The following is a 24523-nucleotide window of genomic DNA, read 5'->3' on the forward strand; positions in this document are numbered from 1 at the left end:
AATTAAATTGGATTGTTGCTGTTGCAGTGTAGCATATTTCCTGGGAAGGTCCATATATTCTCTAGGAACTCCCTGATTCTGGAGTGTTTTGATTATTGCATTAGTTTTGATGGAATCAAATGAGTTTTCATAATCAATAAAGACTAAACAGAGAGGCAATTGGTTTTCTTCTGCTTTTTCTATTATTTGTTTTACTGCATGAATATGATCAATTGTGCTTGTTCTGCAATTTGATTCGAGTCTAGAAGAGGGGTTAAACTGTTTGTTATTACTTTTGTGATATTTTATACAGATTAGAGAGGATACCAATTGGTCTAAGCTATACTTGGGAAGGAACAGCATGGGTTTACTAAAAGGAGGTCAAGTCCAAGTAATTTGCTCATTTTACAACCATGCTACAACTGAGAAAAAGGAAACAAAGGATTGCAGAAACTACAGAGAAATATCCTTATTAAATACATGCTATAAAATACATCTAGATATAATTAAAAGTAAATTAACACCATGGGCCGAGGAAATTATTGGAGAAGAACAATGCAGCTTTAGGAAAGAAAGATCTTGCACGGATCCCTCATTTACACTCAAACAAATTATATAAAAAAAGGATAGAATTTAACCTACCAACTATATATATATATATATATATATGTAGAAATAGAAAGTATTTTTACCTTGGGTATAAATATGTTAAAGATACCAAGTAATTTTAAACCTGGTTTTACTCCATATATATATATATATATATATATATGGCCTTCCTGGATTAAGAGAAAGCATACAATCAAATCAACAGAACAAAATTAATCAATATACTGTGTGAATTGAAAGCTCAACCTCAAACCACAAAAGCAATAACAAATATAATGGAAGAAAGCTATATTAAAATTAATAATGAAATAACTGAAAAATTAAAACCAATAGAGGTCTCATTCAAGGAAGTGGATTATCACCAATAATTACTACGATTAATAAATAACTTAAGGAATTCACAACATATACTGGAATATAAATTAAAATAAATTTTAATATATATTTCCTATATTTCGACAATGTCACGTTACCATCTTCATGAGAGCATAAGATTAAGACACGTGCACGCAGGCACTAAAAACAGCAAATGAGGTCGAAGCGAGAAAACTACTGTTTTTCCTAAAGTCCTGATGGTGCCCCCTAGCGGGCTATATTAGGTATTCTTGGCCGTTGGGCTGAAGTTCTCAAGATGTACGTCTCCCAAATTTGGGGCAGTCTCATGCATCCAAATTTGTTGAGGTTTGCCATGTTTCTTAGGGCTGAGGCTGATTCTATGAATAGTCTTTCAAATTTATATTTGCTGAGGTGTGTTACTGTGGTGTGTATCAAGAGCATGGTCTGCAAGCCCAGCGTGGCTGTACTGGTGAAACCAGATGTAGTCCTTGTGTTCCAAAATTCTGATATTCACTGTCCTACCTGTTTGGCCAAAGTAGGACAGCTTACAGCTGCAAGGGACCTAGTATACACCAGGTAGGTCTAGAGAAAGTGGTTGGTCTTTAGTGGAGCAGATAAGGGATGTCAATTTTCTATATCATCTGTATCAGGTCATGTTTATTCTATGAGAATTACTATCACCAATACTCTTCAATATATATATATATATATAAAATCATAGGAATTAAAATAGGAAATAAAGAATTAACCAGCCTTTTGTATGCTGGCGATCAATGATTTTTGCTGAAAATGAAGACCAATTAGAGAAAAATATGGGATCATATCGAACAAAACAATAGAACAGTATGACATGAAAATCTCAATAAATAAAACGAAATCAATAGCATTTCAAGGTAAAGAAATGAAAAGATGCAAACTAGTCATCCACAACAAAGTAATAGAACAAGTGAACAAATTTAAATATCTAGGAAATTACATAAGCCCCAATAGAGAAATCGACATTGCATATAAAAAGCAAAAATTCCTAGCAGCCATTGGAATTTTGAACAGACACTTCAATAAAGAGATGTCTAGAACAACTCAAATGAAACTATATAAAATAATAGCCAAACCAATTCTGAAATATGGCAGTGAAACATGGACTTAGGGAGAGTGAGATAAAAGAGAAGTGGAAGCTGCTTACTAAGACGTTACAGGATTACCAAATGAAAGCTGCTGCATAAATTAGAAGATGTAGGATTGAAATATAAACTGCTTACTTGGATAAGAGGATAGCTGACAAGTTTCAGAAAGTGGTAGACAAAGAGTGAGGTAATCCAAGTTTGCCAGATTTAAAGTGACCGGTGGAATTCCTCAGAAATCAGTCTTTTGACCATTATACATTACTAATACTGGAAAGCACCGGACAGATGTTCAATTGTTTGATCATGCAAAGATAGGCAGGGCAATCAGAGATGCTACTAATATGCTGCACTTACAGAACGACTTAAACAGGCTGGAACTCTAGGCAAATGATAATGGTTGTCAATTCAAAGTTGTAAAGTGTGAAGTTATGTGCTTTGGTGTGATGAGATTTCCAAAAGCATGTTATATTGGTGGAATTATGCTTGGCGAAACTGATGAATGCTAGGGATATGAATTATAGTAAAGTTAAGAGGTCAGACAAGATAGCTTTGCAAATAAAACTCAGAGGATAACTGCAATGTTGAAACAAACAATGACACGTAAAGATGAAAAAGATCATTTTAACTCTTTACAAGGCCTTGATATGAATGCATATAGACAACTGTATGCAGATTTGGTTTCCAAGGGGAGATGAAGCTAGTGGGAAGGTTTAAAATACCAAGATGATATCGAGATTATGGAACTTAGATTATGAATATATGGACTGCAGATAAGCAGGAGTAAAATAGGTTATATGATAAGGACTTATAAAAATTTCTTTCAGAAATTTTTATAGGTCATCTTTTTATATGTCTTCTGAAATAGTATTATGGGATAATGAAGGAGATATAAATCTTTTGATGTTTAACTGCCAGTAAGCGAAACTCTAAGAACTCAGACTAAGATCTACGAGTTTCATACCAAAAAACTATCGGCAAATCCAAGTATAAGTAACCACTTGGTAGTGCAACACCAAGGCAACTCGAATCAAAGGTGGAGCAAGCTCCCTCACTATCCTTGATATTTTCTCATAATGTAAAAACACAGCCCCTAGGGGATGTAACACTGTAATTACATTATGAGGCGAGGTCACTACCCAGACCGGTTTCAACCATTTTTGAAGTCTCATCAGTGAGTAGGTAGACCTGGAAGATAACAAGGTTTAAGTGAAAAGAACTTACATACCTTCACTATACGAATGGCATAAAGGTGTGCCTGTATATTATAACATAGATTGAAAGCCAAACGGCTAATTTTCTGGCAACCTTAATAATAATGAAGGAGATATAAATCTTTTTGATGTTTAACTGCCAGTAAGCGAGACTCTAAGAACTCGGACTAAGATCTATGAGTTTCATACCAAAAAACTATCGGCAAATCCAAGTGTAAGTAACCACTTGATAGTGCAACACCAAGGCAACTCGAATCAAAGGTGGAGCAAGCTCCCTCACTATCCTTGATATTTTCTCATAATGTAAAAACACAGCCCCTAGGGGATGTAATACAAATAGCTTCTCTTATTTGTGTTGTAATTGAATGTTAAAATTATTCCCCATATATCTGTTGCATATTTTCTTGCTGAAACTTGTGGGGGAGGGTAAGCTTTGAAGATAAACTGTTAATGTTCCCTCATCACTTAATGGAAATTAAACATTAAGTACACTGCCCCACATCAGCCAATGGATGGAGTTACACCTTACTGCAGAATAGCCCACAATGGACTCCATAACAGAAGAAAGATGGAATATACCAGGAATGGCTAAGTATATTATTTATTATGCCATTTACTTCAACAAAATTTGATATTTTAATGTATGTATCTTTTTCATCTCCCTATGATAAATCACATCCTAGGCATATGAAGGTATTGTTGATATGTACTCTAAATAATATATTATTAATATTACATTAACTCACCTGGAGTCATAGACTCATCAAGGGGGAGAGAGATGTTACCCCATTAAAAATTACATACATTATCACTATTTTATTTCTCACTAGTTTATCTTTAAAAGCCATATTGTAAAGCAATACTGTAAAATGATATTGTACAGTACTGAATTGGATATACTGTTAAGTATACATAGGGAAAAAGGAATAGTGTATGGAATAAGAGATAATGGTGGCTCAAAACTGAAGATATTCTAGCTATCTGGAGTAATTACTTTGAAATACTGTTAAAGGAGAGCCAAAAAAAAAAAAAAAAAAGTAGAAAATATCCAAGAGGACTGCAATCAAAAGTACATATTAAAATTTGAGGTAGAAAAGCCAGCAGTGCTGGAGAAAATAATATTCAACCAAAAATGCTCTAATATGGAAGTATGAAACTTTTACACTGGCTGTACTTCAGAATTAGAAGTGCCTGGACAGAAGGTCAAATTCCAAATGACTGGAGTAGGGAATCTGTGGTACTCATCTATAAAGACAAGGAAATAAAATTACAGAAGAATTTCATATCACCAAACAGTCGAGTAATCCTTGTGGGAATATAGCAAGAATCTACAATATAAGTTCTCTAAATCTAGAAAAAAGTATATGAGGGCTAAGAGATAGAGATAGATAGTAAAATCTGGAAGACAAGGTGCCCACTATCTCAAGTAATGTTCATCTATACAGATCACAATATGAAGGAAAGTGGCATTCAATTTGATATCAAGGAGACGTTAATCTCAGTTGTTCATTTTATGTAGACAATGTTATTCTCTTAAATAAATCCAGTACACTTCTGAAGGATTTCTTAACTAAACTGAATAATTGCTGTAACAAATTTGGCACAACAATCAGCAATACAAAGGCAAAAACTATGACATATGCAGGAACATGAAAAATATGGAATACAGAACTATTAAACATTTTAACTATTTAGATACGATTTTTAGTGAAGATTATTATTATTATTATTACGGGTATCTCCATGGAGTCAGTAGACTCATCGCGGGAGACCCAAACTAGCAAAACAATATCTGTCATATCTCTTCTTGAATTCATTTACAGACGAAGAGCTCACAACTAAGTCAGGCAATGAATTCCACTCATTCACCACCCTCCAGGCAAAAAACCTTGTTCTGACACCTTTGTTAACCACACTCTTCTTTAATTTCCAGAGATGACCTCTTGTTCTTCCATCACTTTCACACAGCTGAAACATTTCCCCTGCATCAATCCTATAAAAACCTTTTAGTAATTTGAATGTTTCTATCATATCCCCTCTTCTTCGCCTATCAACCAATCTCTGCAATCCACAAGCTCTCAATCTATCAATGTAGGGAGCATTTTTTATATCACTCACCAACTTGGTCACTCTTCTCTGAACCCTCTCCACAGCCTCCTCATCTCCAAGGAATCCAGGTGACCAGACCTGAGCACAGTAATCCAAATGTGGAAGTATCAATGCTTTATAAAGGGGAATAATAACCTCTTTATCTCTGGATGTCAGTGTGTTCCTCAACAACCAAGTAATCCTATGTGCAATCTTGGACACCTTAGCAATGTGTCCTCTGAACTTCATCTCCCTATCTACCAATACCCCTAAGTCCCTAGCCTCATCAATCTCTTGGAGTACCTTTCCATCGATGTAGTACACAGCTGGTAATCTTTTAATCCCAAAATGCATGACTTTACACTTTTCCACATTGAACTGACATCCATTTTCTTTTGCCCATTTTACCAGCTTATTTAAATCCTCCTGCAAACTTTCAACATCAGCTTGATTTTTTATTGCACTACACAACTTTGCATCATCAGCAAACAACTGAATATCTCCCTTTAAGCCGTTTCCTATATCATTTATATACAAATTAAACAACATTGGCCCAAGCACAGAGCCTTGAGGCACACCACTGGTCACCTGCCTCATTCTGGACTCGGCTCCTCCATACACCACCTTATGGTATCTCTCCCTGAGCCATTCTCCTATCCATATCACCAATTTAATATCCATTCCCATCTGCTCCAATTTGCGTAACAGTGTTCTATGGGGTATCCTGTCAAAAGCCTTAGCAAAATCCAGAAGTACCACTGTGTAGCCAGTTCCTTTGTCCAACTCAGATGTTATTCTATTATGAATAGTTAATAGATTGCTAAGGCAGGATCTACCTTTAACAAAACCATGTTGGCCTCTATAGAGTATCATATCCTGATCCACCCATTCTTGAATTTTGTCTTTAACCAACTTTTCCAATACTTTTACCACTACTCCTGAGATGGTGATTGGTCTGTAATTCAATACTGCAGTTTTAGAGCCACCCTTATGCAAAGGAACCACTTTGCCTAACTTCCACTCCCTAGGGACCATACCAGAGTTCAAACTTAAGTTAAATATCCAGGTGAGAGGGGTTGACAATTCATTTGCACGTTCACGCAACACCCGAGCTGATATTCCATCTAAGCCTACCGCAGTATTTGCATTTAAGTTTTGCAATATATTTAATACCTCTGATTCTTTAGCTTCAATTCTCACATTAGGTATTGCTGTAGGTATAGAGATATCCTCACTTGGGTGATAGACTTTTGAAAAGTGATCACTCAGTAACTCGACTATTACATCTGATTTTGTCACCTCAATACCATCAGCACCCTAAAAGATGGCAAACTAAATATGGAAATAGAACAGAACAACACAAACAGGGATAACAGACATGAAATTTTTGAAAAAAATTAGAGTAGCAAACCATCCATCCAATTCTCATCCATCCTTGGACAAATTGAGTCCTCTGATTAGAGAATTTTAGCCAATTTAATGCACTCAGATTTCCAATCCTATGCTCCATCCTTGTAAGAGTAAGTATTTTGTGTATGTAGATGTGTATTCACAGGTCCAGTTTGAAGGATGAAAAACCTGATTCTTTCTAGGAGAAAAAAACCCTCCACCTCATATGAGAATAGCTAACTCACCTTGAATTAAAAATACCTGATAAAGTTCTCTCGCATCATACATGGAATTCAAACTCTGGTCTTTCCAACCAAACTTCATCAAAGCTCAGTTACAGAGGCTCAGGTTAGTGAACAGATGGTATCAATGGTTGAATCATTAAAAAATTAAGAAGGACCTTAGCATTAGGGATTGCAATGGAGCAAAAATTGTATTGGCAATCTGGCATTTTCATTTGCCATCATTTTGGTAAATCAAAAATATTTTAATGCAAGTTATAATAATTTTATTCTTGATGAATTTGTAAAATATAGTTCCTAGTTTGAATGAACTGCTTGGATCCTAATGAGTCTTGTGGCTACACATGCTTATGTTAGCTAGCAGTCGACTGATTCATTATTATTTAAAATATTTTGTGATTAATTTAACTTTGTAGCATTAGTATATTGTAAAGTTAACACAAAGTTAAAATAAAAACAGATAAATTCAAAGTAGAAAAAGGAGTTATGCAGGGTTGTCTGCTCTCACCAAATTTATTTACTATCTATCTCAAAGAAATATGCACAACTATCGCCAAAGAACTAAGTCTATAAATAAATGGCATTTGTATGCAAACAATGTTATCTTGCAGAATCTAGAGTACAACTGGAAAAGACAATAAAAATTTTAAATGAAGGGTGCAAAACTTTTGGAATGAAAATCAATCTAAGCAACTAAAACAATGAAAATAGAAAGAGATTAATAAAAAATTTCGATAAACCTAGAAATCATATACTTGAACAAGTAAAGCAATTTACATATCTTGGCAGTCTTGTAACTCACAACCTCAACAACACAGAAACAGTAAAATACAGACTTAACAAAGGATGGTCTAATATGAATAAATAAACAAAAGATGGAAAAATAACAGCATTTCAAAAATGCCTGAAACTAAAACTCTATAAAATCATTATTATACCTACAGCAATGTATGGAGCTGAGACATGGAGACAATCAGAAAGAAATATAGAAAATCTGAGTATTCGAAATGAAATGCTTAAGAAAAATAAATAAGATTTACTGGTCAGAACACAAAACAAATAAGCAAGTCAAACACTAATTAAACTATAGAAAAGATTTCATAGCTATAAATGTTAAAGAGCAAGTAAGATGGTTTGAACACATCTAGAGATTACCAAATATAGTCTTGAATGGAATCACTGGAGGAAGACAATCAACAGGCAGACCAAAATAACTTGGCTACAGGAAGGAAAGGTCACAATTACTGAGCTGCAGAAATGGCCAGAGATAGAGCCAGATGGCAAAGTTTCAAAGTTTCATATGGGACTCAACCCGTCATCTGACACGAGAAAGAAAAAAGTTAACATGTTCAAACCAGCCTGTGTCCTGAGCACTTTGTGTGTCAAGCAGGAACTCGCTTGGCCATGGCAGCCGGTGTGCACATTTTTACAAATTGCTAAAGAAATATAGCATGCCAATTTCAATTCAGTAAATTCTTATTTCTAAAAATAGTATTTTTAAGCCATCTTAAATGGTATGAAAAATCCCAAATTTAATGTTCACTTATTTCGTCATAAAAAAGAGAAAAAAAAAAAAAAAAAGCAGTATTTATTTTCAAAATGCATTACCCAAATCCATTTGTTTCTGCACTTAGTGAATATGGCATGCCAGCACTTATATGAATGAATCAATTTCCCTCATTATTTCAATGAGGGAAATTGTCCTCACAACCTATTTCAATTACTCTGAAATAGGTTGTGAGGACATTGTACTTAATTTAGTGCTACAATAAAATTTCTACATTGGCTCATTATTATTATTATCAACATCTGACCTCCATGGAGTCACTTTTCACTATACAGGGTCCTAAGTTCCAGTTCTCTCTGTCACAAAATACAGTGCATTGGCTCTATAATGCATTTAATGATACAATAAAACTGTTTTGCTTCAGCTGTGTAATATGGTGTTGACATTTTGGAGTGAAATGTTTTTCTGGTCAACTTTCAATTCAGCATTAAGCTATCGATTGGGTAGTTTAAATATACCAACAAATATACAATTTTCCTTAATTATTAGTTTCTAATACGCACTGAAACAAAGAGATTTTTAAATAGTTTTTTTAAGTTTATTTATAATTTATATTAATAATTTTTTTATTAATAACTAACTCTATACAAATACCAAATCCACCCATCCTTGAAATACTGTTCACCTGTTTGTGATGGTGCACCTAAAACATCGCTAAAAATTCTTGATGCTGCCCAGAGAAGAGCAATTCAGTTCACAGATGCTCCTTTCCTTACAGATCAAGAAAAATATCAAAAGAAGAATACAGATGTACTTTTTTTTCTCAATAATCACCTATGCTCCACACATGGCACTGATATATAATAGGTTCTTCTACCACTCTTGTATGGGATAAACAAAATTTTTGTACACTACCTAGTGTACATAGCTAAAATCTGGTTATGATTATATTAGAACAGCTAATTGATGTATTTCAGTAAAAATAAATACAACAAAATGATTGCTTTGGTAGCCGAGTGAATAATACATTTAATCTGCCACCAGTAATCTGTGGATTCAAATCATAATGTGGTATGGCGAATGTACAATTTTTGAAGCTTTAGGATTTTTTTTTTAATAGTTGTGTGTGGGGGGGGGGGACTGTCAACATTATGAATGAAATTGCTTAAAAATTTCTTTGGCATCCATTAAAATTTTCTTTTTGAATTATAAGATATGGATTTTGTGATATTTCAGATGTTTATTTTTCACTAGAGGAAGTACAGATTTATGTATTCTTCAGCTTTTACAACCAAAAAAAAAAACCTGATGAGGAATCAAAAAATATATCAGCATTAAGATATATTTTCATATAACACTAAAAATATTAAACTTTATTATGTTAAAATTTATGTGAAAACAGCAACTTCCGAAGCTACAATTCCCAATTTAATTCTGCAAGTCATTATACATTTACATGCAAAACAATTTTTACCTATTTCCTTTCAACCTGCAAAATCTCTTACCATTTCTTCTTTGACAGAATAAAATAAAATCTGTGGCAGATTGCAAAAACAGTCTCTCATATTTATATCTATACGAGTACTTTTCCAATGGATCTGATGATCTGCAGAACCAGAGCAAATGTAATGGAGATATTGCATGCACTTTCTGTGTTCATCCATTGGCTGTTCTATTTAGTTTGACTAAAATATTTCAGTTTACAGGAACAGCGAAAATCAGCTACTGGAACAAATCTGAAAACACACCCCAATTCAACATTACCAGAGTTAAAGATCGGTATTATCAATATAATAGCCTGAATGCAAAGAAATGGAGCTAGCTGAGGAATTACATAAGTACCAGATCGACATAATAGGGGTGACTGAAACAAAAAAGACAAAAACTGGCGAGATCTTTCTGAGCAATAAATACAAAATGTTATATTCAGGCAATGACAATCAAGGAAAAGAAGGAGCAGCCATAGTATTCAACACAAAATATGAGACAAATCTTCTTGAATGGCAGCAGTCTCAAGTAGAATAATGTGGGCAAATATAAGAATGGGGAACTGGACAATGAGACTTATTTGTGCCTATGGTCCCGCAGAAGGTTCTACTAAAGTAGAAATGGAGGAATTTTTTGATGCATTAGAAAAAGCAACTGACACAATGAAAAAGGAAAAGTTGGTCCTTGTTGGGGATCTAAATAGCAGAGTAGGAAATGATTGTCAGACATACAAAAATATTTTGGAAAAATTTGAAGAAAACAGTAAAGCTAATAATAATGGCAAATATCTGTTGGATTTCTGCTCAGGACATGGACTAGTTATTACTAACACCATGTTCCAACATAAAAATGTGCACAAATTCACATGGAGAAAAGAGGCAAGGAATAAGAAAAGTCTCATTGACTATGTTATTGTTGATAGTGATGTTTCCTTCCTAGTGTAGGACACCAGGGTATACAGAGGATTTGAAATTGGAAGTGATCACTATTTAGTCTTAAGCAGGATAAAATTGAATTTCATATTGAAAAGAATAACATGTAAGAAAGTTTTAAAGTGAATAAAAGTTTAGCAGCTCTCAGATGTGAACTGTAGACTAAAATACACAAAGATTATTGAAGAAAAAATTAAAGAGTCTGAGATTCAGTGGCAAGCCTTGAAGAAAGCCCTCATTGATTCAGCTAGAGAGGCATGTGGTGAATTTGTCTGCAAGGATAGAAAAATCAGAACTCCATGGTGGACACAGGAAGTTAAAGAGGCAGTGAAGGAAAAGAACAATGTATATCAAAAGTTCCTGTCAAATAAGTCAGATTGTGCTCTTAGAGAAAACAGAGACAAATGCAAATTTGCTAAACACTGTGTAAAACTAGCTAAACAAAAGTCATGGGAGGACTTTGGCAAGAAAATAAATATCCAGAAGGTGGCAAAATATTCTGGAGGTTGTTGAAGAAGCTTAGAAATGGAGGAAAGAGTGCTGTAAAAGGAGTTAGAGATGATAAAGGTGACATGAAAACGGGAGAAAAAGATCCTTGAAGTATGGAGTAATTACTTTGAAAAACTGCTAAATGAAACAAGTGATGAAAGCACAGTGGTAAAAAACACCAACCAGGCATGCAGTCAGGAATACATATCCATACTTGAAGTAGAAAAAGCCATCAAAGGCTTAAAATGTGGAAAGGCAGTAGGAGTAGATGATATTCAACCAGAAATGCTGAAGTATGGTGGTATAAAAGTCTTACAGTGGCTGCACTGCATAGTTCAGAAAGCCTGGACAGAGGGACGAATTCCCAATGATTGGAGTAGAGCTCTCATAGTACCCATATATAAAATTTCCCTTTTTAGGGAAATAATTATTTTATTTCCCTTTTTAGGGAAATAAAACTGAATGTGAGAATACAGAGATATTTCCCTACTAAGTGTTCCTGGCAAGATCTATGCAAGTATACTTGAGAAACAATTGAGAAGAATTGTGGAAGAAAAGCTGGATTCAGACAAAATAGAGGCTGTCAGGATCAGATTTTCACTTTACGACAAATAGTCACAAAAGCATGGGAATATAACAAAGATCTGTATTTAAGTTTTGTCGATTTGGAAAAGGCATATGACAAGGTGCCAAGAGAGAAGCTATTCAATACGCTACAATTATATGGTGTCAATGGGGCATTATATCAAGCAATACTTTGTCTTTATTTGAGTTGTATGTCAGCAATTAGAATTGAAGGAAGTACAGGAAGATGGTTTAATGTTAAATCTGGTGTGAGACAAGGATGTACATTATCGCCTCTGTTATTCATTATCTATATGGATCATATTATGAAGGAAAGTGGTATTAAACATGATATCAAAATTGGAGATGTTAATGTCAGCTCTTTGCTTTATGCGGACGATGTTATACTTCTAAATAAATCCGCTACAAGTCTGCAAGATTCTCCGACTAAATTGAATAACTGTTGTAATAGATAATGGTATGAAGGTCAGCAATAAAAAGACAAAGACAATGAAAATAGGCAGAATCATTGAAAATGTCAACTGTGTTGTGAATGGAGAACCTGTGGAACAAGTAAAACATTTCAGCTACTTACGCACGATTTTTAGTGAAGATGGTAAATTCAATATAAGCAAAGCTGGTATGGTGGGAAGTCAATTGAATAAATTCATATGGAATAAGAGAGAAATTAGTCGGAACACTAAATTAGCTGTATACAAGACAGTGTTCAAACCAGTTTTAACTTATGGATCTGAGAGCTGGGTTAGAAGTAAAACACTTGACCAAAGATGAGAGACCACAGATATGAGAGTCCTGAGAAAGATTAGAGGCATGAACAGATGGAATCAATGGTAATATCATATTAAAAACGAGGATATTAGGAAAGAACTTGACATTGTCAGCAACCAGGAATGCGTTAGCAGAGCTAATCTCAGGTGGTATGGTCACTTAAATAGAATGGGAGAGGAAAGATTAGCAAAACAAGTGTTCTCTGCCAGGTTGGCAGGAAAACGACCCAGAGGAAGACCAAGATATAAGTGGATTGATACGGTACAAAGTGCCTTAGACGATAAAAATATAAGATCTGATAATGTTGGAGTCTTGACAAGTAACAGACTGATTTGGAGAAAAATTGTAGATTGGAAGTTAGTAATGATGTAATTTTTTCATATAGTACTATCATATCCTGTATACCCCTTGAGGGTACATTGCAGGAATTTGATGATGATGAGGAACAAGTAACACTGTAGATACTTGGATGATATAATGGATAGATAAATTATCCATTAAATGATTATCCATATTGACAACATATGAACTTTTTTGTGAGGTATCCTAGATGTAAAGGGATGATGGCAATGGATTTTGTGTGCCCTAGGTTTCAGGGGGGGGGGGGGTGTATAGAAGTCAAAAGTAGTCTTGTTGATTTTGTAGAAGAGGGAAAGCCACTGGTTAACACTGTCACTGATGTGACTGATTTCAGCAGAGAAGTGAGTATAGTGTGAACAGACACACAGCTCTAAATGGTGTACCTTTCATTAACAATTGTCATCACCTGGCTATCCAATGGATTCTTATTCTTTTCTGTCTGTGGGAAATCCACTCACACCAATTGATACATCTATCTCTTGCACTGTCATCCCCTCCTGACATAAACACCACTAACTGAAAGATGATGGATGTATCTATTGGTGTGAGTGGATTTCCCACAGACAGAAAAGGATAAGAATCCATTGAATAGCCAGGTGACAAGTGCCAATGAAAGGTAGACAATTTTTGAAAGACTGGTGATAGGAGGAAAGAGGAGAGTAAGCCCATAAATGTCTTTGGAATCTGCCAGAACTCTGAAGCGGTTAGAGGTACTTTGGAAGATCAAAAATGATAAAATAACCAATCAATTGGGAAAATTTGATCATAAACCTGAAACACTATGTTAGAATATCATAATAACCAGTATGCCTCTTGAGGATATTATACCAGAGAAATGATAATATATTATCACTTAACCAACCTCACTATTCCAGCAGACAATCTATTATGCATACCAGGTCATTTGAATATCATGTCATGGATTATCTGAAATTATACCCCCCCCAACTTCCACAGAAGTATCATATGATTGGAAAATGTAATAATTACTAATACAAGACCTCTTCCTTAGCAAACTTATATCTTCCACAAAGATTCCTGTAATTTTTTATCCAATCAACCCAGTATTCTAAATAACCATTCTAGACTTTATGGATACCTAAACTGACTCAAAACAAGCACTGTTTCCTCTCTAGAGAAGGATCCTCCAGATCTATTTCTTAGCTCATTCATGGCATACAAGCATGCTTGCTGTAGGTATATATCTTTTCACGAGTGGAAAACGTCAAAAATATAATCTGCCAGTTCCATATAAAACTGGCTAATAGTCTGATGCCTTTGTATAGTACCTTCCTTGGCACTATCTTACTATTCATTTGCTCTCCTCTAGAACCTCTTCAATTGTTCACTGTTTGAAGTCCTGCAAAATCAAACTGGTAACTATTTTTCCCCTTGGTACTGTTGCAAAAATTAAGGACATTATCAAGCGAAAATCTGTTATACAGACAAATACTTTGAGTACAACTTTTATTATGCTTTTCATGTTAAATTATAATACAATTATTATAAAAATGTGAAATATAATACTATAAAAATGTGCAGGAAGTTTTTCTCCTGACTGATTATGATAGAAATGACTGTCACACTGTATGTTAGCAGGTCATCTATTATTTATAGAGAAAATTAAAAAAAGCAACATGAAATAGATAAGGGAGTTATCGCTCCTCTTTATAAGCCTTGATACAACCACATCTGAATTACTGTGCTCAAGTCTGGTCACCTGGATTTCTTGGGAATAAGGATCCAGAATGAGAATGGAATGCTCCCTATCTGAGGACAGATTGAGGGTTAGTGGATTGCAAAAGTTGGTTAACAAGCAGGGGGTATGATAAAAAAAAATTTAAGTTACTTAAAAGATAGGACTGATGCAGGGTAAAATGTTTCAGCACTTAGCTAGAAGTCATCCCTAGAAGTTGGGTAACACTGTGGTCAACAAGGGCAGGAAAACTAGATTTTTTGCTTGGAGAGTGGTGAATGAACAAATAGGTTGCCTGAGTCAGTTGTGAGTGCTTTGTCTATTAATGATTTCAAGGAGAGGTAATAGATATTGTGAACTGCATGCAACAATTTCATCAAAAAATAACAACAAATGAAAATCATTAATTTTTAGTGTTATAGTTATTAATTTATGACAGACCAGGTTAATAAACAGTACAGGAAGAGAAATGAAAACTAAGTTTTGAATATTCCTTTTTTATGATGATTTAAAAAAAATAAATATTTTTAAAAAATGTTTTACATTAAGACATTTTATTTGAAATCGGTTTTATCTTAAAATTACTCAATTTTAGTGACTGGCGAAATTGCATGACAGAAATTAACCTTTGGATGGTGGGGGGGGGGGGGTTCACATGTAATTTATATAATTTATATTTTTTCAGGAAAAAAAAAAAGTTTAAAGAAGAACAATCTATTTCTAAAAATAGAACAAGATTACAAAAATTCAGCTGGTATTTATGTGATGTGTGAGAATTTAATGACAAAATTAAACAATAGTGAAGGCGAATCATTTCAACATCTGGCAAGCCAAACATCTTTCTTCAGGTACTCGAAATTGACAACTTTAATAAATTCGAATTTCTCATTTACAGTTTATAGTAGAAATCCGTTGTCAAATCACACGGTATAACAAAATTAAAAGGCTTATATCTTACTTGTTTCTAACATAGTGGTTAATTCATAATTGAAATTTTAATTAATATATGAAAAAAAAATATTCAGAAATAAAGAAAATGTTCAAAATATGATCTTATAGAGATGTAAAACGAAGTTCATATGCTATAGGATACATAAATATATTCACAAGTGATTAATTAAACTACCTACCTATATTATATCTGAAAATATTACAATCCACATTTTGCTGTATGTCCAAACAATAGACATGTAAATAATATGCTTGTAAGATTGAGAACTGATGAGATGAAGCATACGGATACGTTCGACTGGTGGTAACATTCAACGCGACAGTCTGACAAGACTTACAGCACACAATTATGATTGGAATAAGATGCGTCAATACATCCTCTGCCAAATAACTGCGTTTTAATAATACGATGAAACTACAAAATCGCGATAATGCAGCATTCGCACTACTTTGTGCACCTTTTTATAAACATGCATAGTATACTTACGGCAGATCAATGAAAGATTCTTCTCCGCTACACGCACCGCAATATCAGGCCTTAACTTCCACTGCCCTCGTGTGACGACCATGCAATATTACAAAACTAGGTCTAAAATATGGCCGTTTCAACCTGGCCGAGTGCGCTCGGATTAACATTGTTCAAGACAGGTGTCTAGATTCTGAATTACGACTAAAATATCGCAAAACTGAACTGTTCTGATGCATTTGCGTTTCGAAAGGGAAGAATCATCACATCACTCTAAGCCAGCTGGTTATTACTCCCAAGAAGCGCAGGTGACGCTTTTTATACGAACTGCCTCACCGAGAGGGTAATTTAGTGGGCCGAGTCGAAGTTCCCGAAAATGCCATGTGTTCTAAGCTGATACTCCTTACATTACCAGCCTCCGGGATATCTAAACCGCTCGTATGCCTGCTAGTCACGTGAAATACTTAGCAGAGCCATACCCAGGACTAAAACTACGGGGAAGCGGACGCAAACAGAAGAGGGTGGCTGAGTTCCGGTGCTGCATCCCTCACTTCCTTGATAAACTCGACCGGAGCAGGAAAGAGTTTTTATCGCAGGTTTCCATGGATGTCGCTGCAGCCTGCGGGAAGGAAGCATGGAAATATCCGTTTTGTGACAGTCTATGACAACGGCTGTGATTCAGTTAATTCACATGAAACTAAACTGGACAATGATAATTTGTCTTCAGCACTGAAATAACAAGATAGATTAATGGATGGGAAATGAATCCAGGTACACTGGATACTGCATTTTTTTTTGTTTATTTTGTTTTAGTGCGTGTGTGTGTGTGTTCAGTACGTGAACTGAAATGATGTTGCGCTGTTTCGCTTATCTAGTTAACAGAAATAATAAAATTCAGTTCCTTATATCCCAGCGAACGACTATTTCGGTTCAGAAAATCTTCGATCGCAAGCATTAATTACTTAATATATATATATATATATATATATATATATATATATATATATATATATATATATATATATATATATGTAGAAAGTATTTTTACCTTGGGTATAAATATATGTTAAAGATACCAAGCAAATTTAAACCTGGTTTTACTCCATTTCCCAAGTAAGCAAACAGACTAAAAGTCAAGTTTGCGCCCTTCTTGGAGATGTGTTTTGGCATTAAAGGTAAATATTAAGATTACTGATCGGAGCTTGTTCCACCTTTGCCACGAGTTGCCCTGTTCCTGCACTACCTGTGGGATCAGTTAGACTTGCATCAATTGCAGGCGCAAACTTGACTTTTAGTCTGTTTGCTTACTTGGGAAATGGAGTAAAACCAGGTTTAAATTTGCTTGGTATCTTTAACATATATATATATATATATATATATATATATATATATATATATATATATATATATATATATATATATATATATATGGGGGGGGGTCATTCCATACATATTTTAACAAAAGTTTCTCGTTTCTTTCAAGACAGCCATAAAATGTTTATTATCAAATGGCAATCTGATGTCAGTCCTGCGTCTCGAACAGAATTTTATAATTTCAAAGAACAGGAAAAAAAAAAAAAAAAAGAGGGGGACCATTTTTATTTATTTATTACCATTTAAAATAAATATGCGTATGAACTCAGGAGAGCAGAAGTTCTAAGCTATAGATCTTAGTTCAACTTGAAGTTTGTGCATATGCGAGACTCGAATATTCGATCGATTCGGAGGTGGGGGGGGGATCCAGATCTGCATATGAAATTTCTGAAATCCATTTTGGAAGCTCCAGTTAATGCAGTCGATATTTACACATTAAGATACACTACATATGATATTGGTTATGAGATAGACATGGGAAGTGGTAGTGAACTCTCATGCTTGGCAGCTGGCTAAATTGGATTCAAATTTTTGAACTGCTTTTGTTTTCTTAATTTTCGTTAACCATATCGATATTACAAGTTTGCTGCTGACACTAGAATTGGTATGATAGTAAACAGCAGTAGCGCACTCAGGGTTTAATCTTGGGGGGGGGGGGGGGGTTGAATAGACATACAACCTATGACTGAGCATCTGCAATGATCGCTAATTCATAATTAGTATAGAAATAGAAGACACGAAACAACATAAATTAAAAAAAATGAATTTTATTAATTAAGAAAAGATTTTTGGAAATTTTTCTAGTGTTTTTTTTTCCCTTTTTCTTTGGGGAGGACAGAGTTTCTTCCCCCCCGGTAAACAGGATAACTGCGTTAGTCTACATAACGATTTGAGTGGGCTGAAACTACTGTTTAAATTTCGTAAGAGGTAAAATCGATACATGGTTTAAGGGCAAGAATAGTTCGTGAAGTAAATTTCAGTTGGGAGATCTTGAATTTGATGCAGTTGATAATGAAAACGCAGAACCGAATATGAAATAAGATATGCAATACAGAAATCTGCACAACGCGTCAACAGAATTCGAGCACATGAAATTCTGCATTGCGAAAAGAACAATTAGATCTAACTTCAGAAGGCATTTGCGATTGCAATAATATTGCATTCAAGTATGGAAGTCTCATTACAGGAAGGATACTGATTTGCTATAGAAAATACAAACGAAACCGAGAAATGAGGAATTGCAACTAAAGGCATGACTTATGATGAAAAGCGGTCTGTTGAGTTTTTATTAGAAACAAGACCTTCTGTGCTGTACATATTATGAATAAAGTGCATGGCATTTAAGTGCATAGAGCTCAAAAAAAAAAAAATGTTTTTTTTGTTTCGTTTTGTGTGTTTGTTTCTTCTTCTTCTAATTTTATTTATTTATTTATTTTTGCTTGTTTTGGAATGAAAGATGAATGGACAAGTCATGTTTTCAAACAAAACCAACATAAACAGCATGCTAAGCAAGGAAATACAGTTTAGATTACATACAGAGTAATAACTGGAATGGTCGATGGCAGCTAATATGAACTGTCTGCATAACAGAAAAGAGTTAATTAGTATATAATAATTGGTAAAGAGCCTGAAAGACTTCATCTTGACATTGAAACTATTATAAAGGATAATTAAACATCCGTTACCGTTTTACAATTAAGTAGATAAACAATGTTTGCTTTTGAAACTTTTTTTATACCATGTAATAGCAAAATTTCACTGATCGGGAATTTTTAGGATGAAACCTACTTAGTTACGAGAAGAGGACGAACTCAGCTCAAGAACCGAACTTATGAGAAATGTCCTCAGAGAAAGCGATTTGGAGACACTTTATCCCCTTTTTCTCTCCTCAAAGGGCTTCTGCCTTATCTGTTTATAAAAACTAAATAGTTCAAACAGGCTAGTGAAATCCTTAATCAAAATCCCCCCCCCCAAAAAAAAATAGAATGTACGGCTCTAGGCAGAATCTGTCGGCTCTTTTAATTAGCGCAATACTAAGAAAAATCTCATACTGAATGTATTCTCACGATTTCTCCGTCACTTTCGAAACTTTTTTTTAAAGACTCTTCAACAGTTTCGGTAGCTCAGTCGTGATATTATAGAATCGCGCTTAGAACCTTCATAAGAACTTTTCAATTAGAGAGTCAGACAATCTTATAGGAGAGGAAGTAGAATTATTCCTCCAGAAAATTCAAATTTTTCATCCCTAAAGGCAACCAATTAATACACTCGATTAATAAACAAGGCAAACCAATCGAATAGGCTTAATTAGATTTCTTTTAAAACAATGTTACTTGGACATGACAGGCCATTGAGTTGAATACGTTAAGGGAAGAATGTGATGGCATCACATTCTTGCTGGGAAGAACGGCTATCTTGCTAGCTATTTATGTAGATTAAGAATGGCATTCTCTCAAAGTTTAACTTTCTGTGTTTGTTTTGTCTACAACAAGACTTCCTGGCATCTGAGTCCCCCCCCCCCCCCAACACACACACACACACACACACACACCAACTCAATGTATTAACACATTTAGACTTCGGTTTGTCTATATGCGGTCTTGTGACTATTACAAGGAATAACTTTTTGATATACTTAACCTGAAAATGTTTCAATGATTTTTAATGGGATTTATTACTTTCATTAACAAATGCTTAATAAATCTCTAAATTATTTGGGATTCTCTAATAAATCTTCCGGTAAAAATGATATTTTATCTTCATTATCGATATACTTGCAAGGAAATTGCAACTGTTGGATGTTATCACTCCAGTGAGACTAAAAGTTAGCTGAATAACCTGGACATGTATTGTTATCCACAGGAGCAACACGCTAAAACATCGAATGTATTTTGCATGCATGACTCACTGAACAGGCAGCACCTAACCGCAGATCTGGAACAATCAATCATTCTAATACGAAATGTTCTAACAGGGCGAATTAATTCACTAATTTACTACCAAAATACAACCGTGTTTTTTCTCGAGGGAAAAAAAAAATCCATCCGCACATTCACCTTCGTAATACTCAGCTCACCATCCAAGATTCTCTTCGGCTCAAATTAACTTTAGCCCTCCCTAGCATAAACACATCACATCATCTGTAGAATCTTCAACTTCAAAATAATAATAATAACCGGTCCTTCTCTTCCACGTGGCACTGTGAAGGTAAGGTTTTACACACCGCAAACCATACAAATATTCTTTATGATGTCCAAAAGAGGGAGTTTCACTAATCCATGGTCCTTCTCTCACAGTCATTCTAACTGATGATTCACATGCGATACGTTTTAGCTTTGTCTCATTTTCTACAGGGACTCCAAAAAGACATTATTCCACTGAAATTGAATCGATCTTTTCTTCCAATAAGCCTACTGCTTGAGCAGCAGCTATCTAATATCCATTCCCAGCTTCCTTAAGGACTACAACCTCCAGCTGTTTAAAAATTCCTTTAATTATGTAAAGCAGCTTTGTAAATACAAAAAGTGTTGAATTCTCAGCAATGCCAGTAAAATTGAATTTTATAATATATATATATATATATATATATTATACTATGTAGAAAGTAAAACCAGGTTTAAAATAGCTTAGTATCCTTAACATATATTATATTATATTATATATATATATATATATATATATATATATATATATATATATATATATATATATATATATATATATATATATATATATATATCATTGTAAAAAAAAAAAAAAAAAGAAAGAAAGCGAGCCAAGTATTAAAAAAGCATGAAGCGCGCTGAAATACTTTACCGACATTATTTTTAATAATTAGTAGTATTGCTTGGATTTCAGAGAAAAATTATATTCTCAACAATTAAAACAATAATATCAACCAAGTACCGCTTATAAATTGCAGCTAACCTCTCTTTCCGTCAGTGTTGTATGAGATATCGCATTTTTTTTTCCTTTCAGATAGAGCAGGTCAAGTCGACAAATAACTGGACGAAATCGGCAGCAGTATCTGTCTGCGGCATTTTCCATTCTTCTCCCTCTTTTACAATCCCAGCTCCATTTTGGTTCGGTTCTACAAAAACTCTTAGATGACCTTAAAAAACATTAAGAAACCACTACAATATATCGCAGATTTTGTCGAAAATGGTTTAATGCGACCACTATATAGGTGCCTGAAGAGGATCGCACCCCCTTCTCCAACATCTCTTTTCGTTTTAATCCGAGTGTGCCGGATTTTCTAGATGACATTAGAAAACAAAAACAATTATATTCCAAATCTGCTTGGAAGATGATTGTGAACCGTAGAGGGAGAGGGACCGATCTCATCCGGCAGCCTCTTTCACAATATTCCAAATGAGTTGAGTTTTTCGGATATCCTTAAAGAAATATTCGAAACAGCTATATTCTAAATTTGGACGAAAGCGTTGAATCTGACCTATACAGAAGTGAAATCTCGTCACATCTCCCTTTATTTCTGTCCGCTTGGATTGCAACTGAGGGGAGTATAAACAACATGAAAAAAAAAATAAATAAAATAACTATATTCCAAATTTAGTCAAACTTGGTTGAACAAAGCAACCTAAAGAAATGCTAGCAGAGGAAGCCCACCTTCATTTCAATCCCGTTAGGCTATATTTCTGAGGGAATCTTAAGCAACGCAAGAAACTATCTATAATCCAAATTTAGTAAAAATTACTTGAACAATACGACTTGCAGAAATGTCTGCGAAGAATGAGGAGCAAGAGATGAAAAACTTTCTGAAGATCTGTCCCTATTTTCAAAGTGCTCTAGTTTTCACATTAACTGAATTTAACGCTTCAAATTTGGCAAGCTGTGTCCTAGTGGATTCCTTTCAAATGAAAGTAGCAGATCCGAATAACTTTCATCTTAAAATCGGAAAGCTACAGTGGGCTCGAATTTTTGTCCTGTTTTTTACAATAATAGTCAGTGACTCGCACAATATATAGTATAATTACCATGCTGTGGAATCTTGCAATACACAGCAGTGGCGAATTCTCCATGCTTGCTGCGCAAGCTCAGTAATTGAGAAAGAAGTGCCATTTATTTGTTAATAAATGCATGCATTTATAAGCATTCCATTTAGGCTTTTATTTTTGTAGACAGAGACGTCTTAAGCTTGCGCGGCAATAATTGAGCTTTGCGTTGTGTATCGAAGGCCGATGCTTGCTCGTCTAGTCAAAGCCACCTTGGCTTGCTCGGTTGTACGAGCTTCCAGGTCCTCGCTGCAGCACTGTGATTTCATGCGCGCGCATAGCCATTTCACGTCGGCTCACTCTGTTGCTTAAAAACAGGCCATAAGAAGTGCCATTTATTTGTTAATAAATGCATGCATTTATAAGCATTCCATTTAGGCTTTTATTTTTGTAGACAGAGACGTCTTAAGCTTGCGCGGCAATAATTGAGCTTTGCGTTGTGTATCGAAGGCCAATGCTTGCTCGTCTAGTCAAAGCCACCTTGGCTTGCTCGGTTGTACGAGCTTCCAGGTCCTCACTGCAGCACTGTGATTTCATGCGCGCGCATAGCCATTTCACGTCGGCTCACTCTGTTGCTTAAAAACAGGCCATAAGCAGTCAACGTAGCTCTAGCCAGTGAGCTTCAGCCAGCCTTTACAAGTGTGCGTGTTGCTTCGGAAAATTAAGTTACAACCAACTTTTTATGACGATGTTATTGACCAGTTCATAAAGAACCGTAGGGTAGATTTTTTTTTTTTTTTAACTAGTAAAATTTATTTGTAAGCTTCCTATGTACAAAATGTTGAACAATCATATGTGTAACCTAAGAGCAACAGCTCATCCAGGTTACGATATGCATAAAGTTGCAAAAATTTATGTAATTCATTTTCATTATATACATATATGTACATTATATTCATATAATATACATATTACATATTATTATAATATAATTACATAATAAAATCGCAGGAGACATGCTAATTATGTACAGAGAAAGTTGCATAACAATTACTTAGGAACAAAATAAAGCAGTTAAATAGCATTAAAATTTTTATGATCTTTGAATACAAATATGCTAAAAAGCAATAATTTATACAATTATTTTGAACAGAGATTCCTAATATCTGTGGGAAAATAAATACTCTTTGATTTGTATTTGTTTGGGTCAGTTTCATTTCTTATTGTTAAAGGTAGTGTGTTGAATACTTTTGGCGCTAAATAAGTATAATATTTGTATATTGCTTCTTTATTTGCTTTTGGAACTATATATTTTAGGCCCTTATGTCTACTAAGGAAGGCATCTTATTTGATATTTACGTATTCGTTGTCGTTTTTTATGAATAATAGTACCCTATAGACGTATAAATATCTAAGGGATAGTATGTTTAGTATGGTGTATTTATTACACATTGCAGTATCCTTATATTTGTTTCTAGTTAAGATTTTAATTACTTTATTCTGAGTCGAGACTAAAGGCTTCAGCGTAGTGCGATAGATTCCTTCCCAACTTAATATACCATATTGTAGTGCGCTTTGAATCCAGGCAGAATATATTTTTAGCATATTTAAATTTAAGAATCTGTTTAGGTAGTAAAGTCTGTTTAACATAATCCTTACTTTATTTACGACATCGGTAATATGCGGTTTCCAGGTTAAATTACTATCAATTTTTAATCCCAAGTAAGTTATTATACTGACTTTTTCTATTTTCTCGCAGTTGCAATTTGAATTTGTCCTGCAATTCCAATCATGCAAAATTAATTGTGCAGTAAAGTTCAGTTTGCCAGTTGTATTTCGCAAGTTAAAATTTATGTATTTAATTTTTGAGAGATTCAGACTGAGTTTGTTTGACTGGAACCAATTTGTTACTTTCAAAAGATCAGCATTCAAGATGGTTTTCATTTGTTCGATTGTGTCTGTAGAGAATATTAGTAC

At 34.5% G+C, this 24523-nt stretch overlaps 1 protein-coding gene across 4 annotated transcripts in view; it reads right to left on the reverse strand.

Moving 5' to 3' along the window:
• LOC150107818 (uncharacterized) overlaps positions 1-24523 on the reverse strand; it is a 321462-nt gene that overhangs the window by 171919 nt on the left and 125020 nt on the right. The window contains exon 1 of one of the 4 annotated variants that reach the window (XM_090392072.1): positions 16242-16664. The exons of the other annotated variants lie outside the window; for them this stretch is intronic. Within the exon in view, the coding sequence (XP_090248198.1) occupies positions 16242-16323 (82 nt within the window). The 5' untranslated portion in view covers positions 16324-16664. Of the gene's footprint in view, positions 1-16241; positions 16665-24523 lie in introns of those variants that run through there. 4 annotated transcript variants of the gene reach the window in all.

Source organism: Typopeltis vanoorti, chromosome 4 (genome assembly GCF_054136105.1).
Source record: "Typopeltis vanoorti isolate ZY-2024b chromosome 4, IOZ_Tvanoo_1.0, whole genome shotgun sequence".
NCBI classification, from domain to species: Eukaryota; Metazoa; Arthropoda; class Arachnida; order Uropygi; family Thelyphonidae; genus Typopeltis; species Typopeltis vanoorti.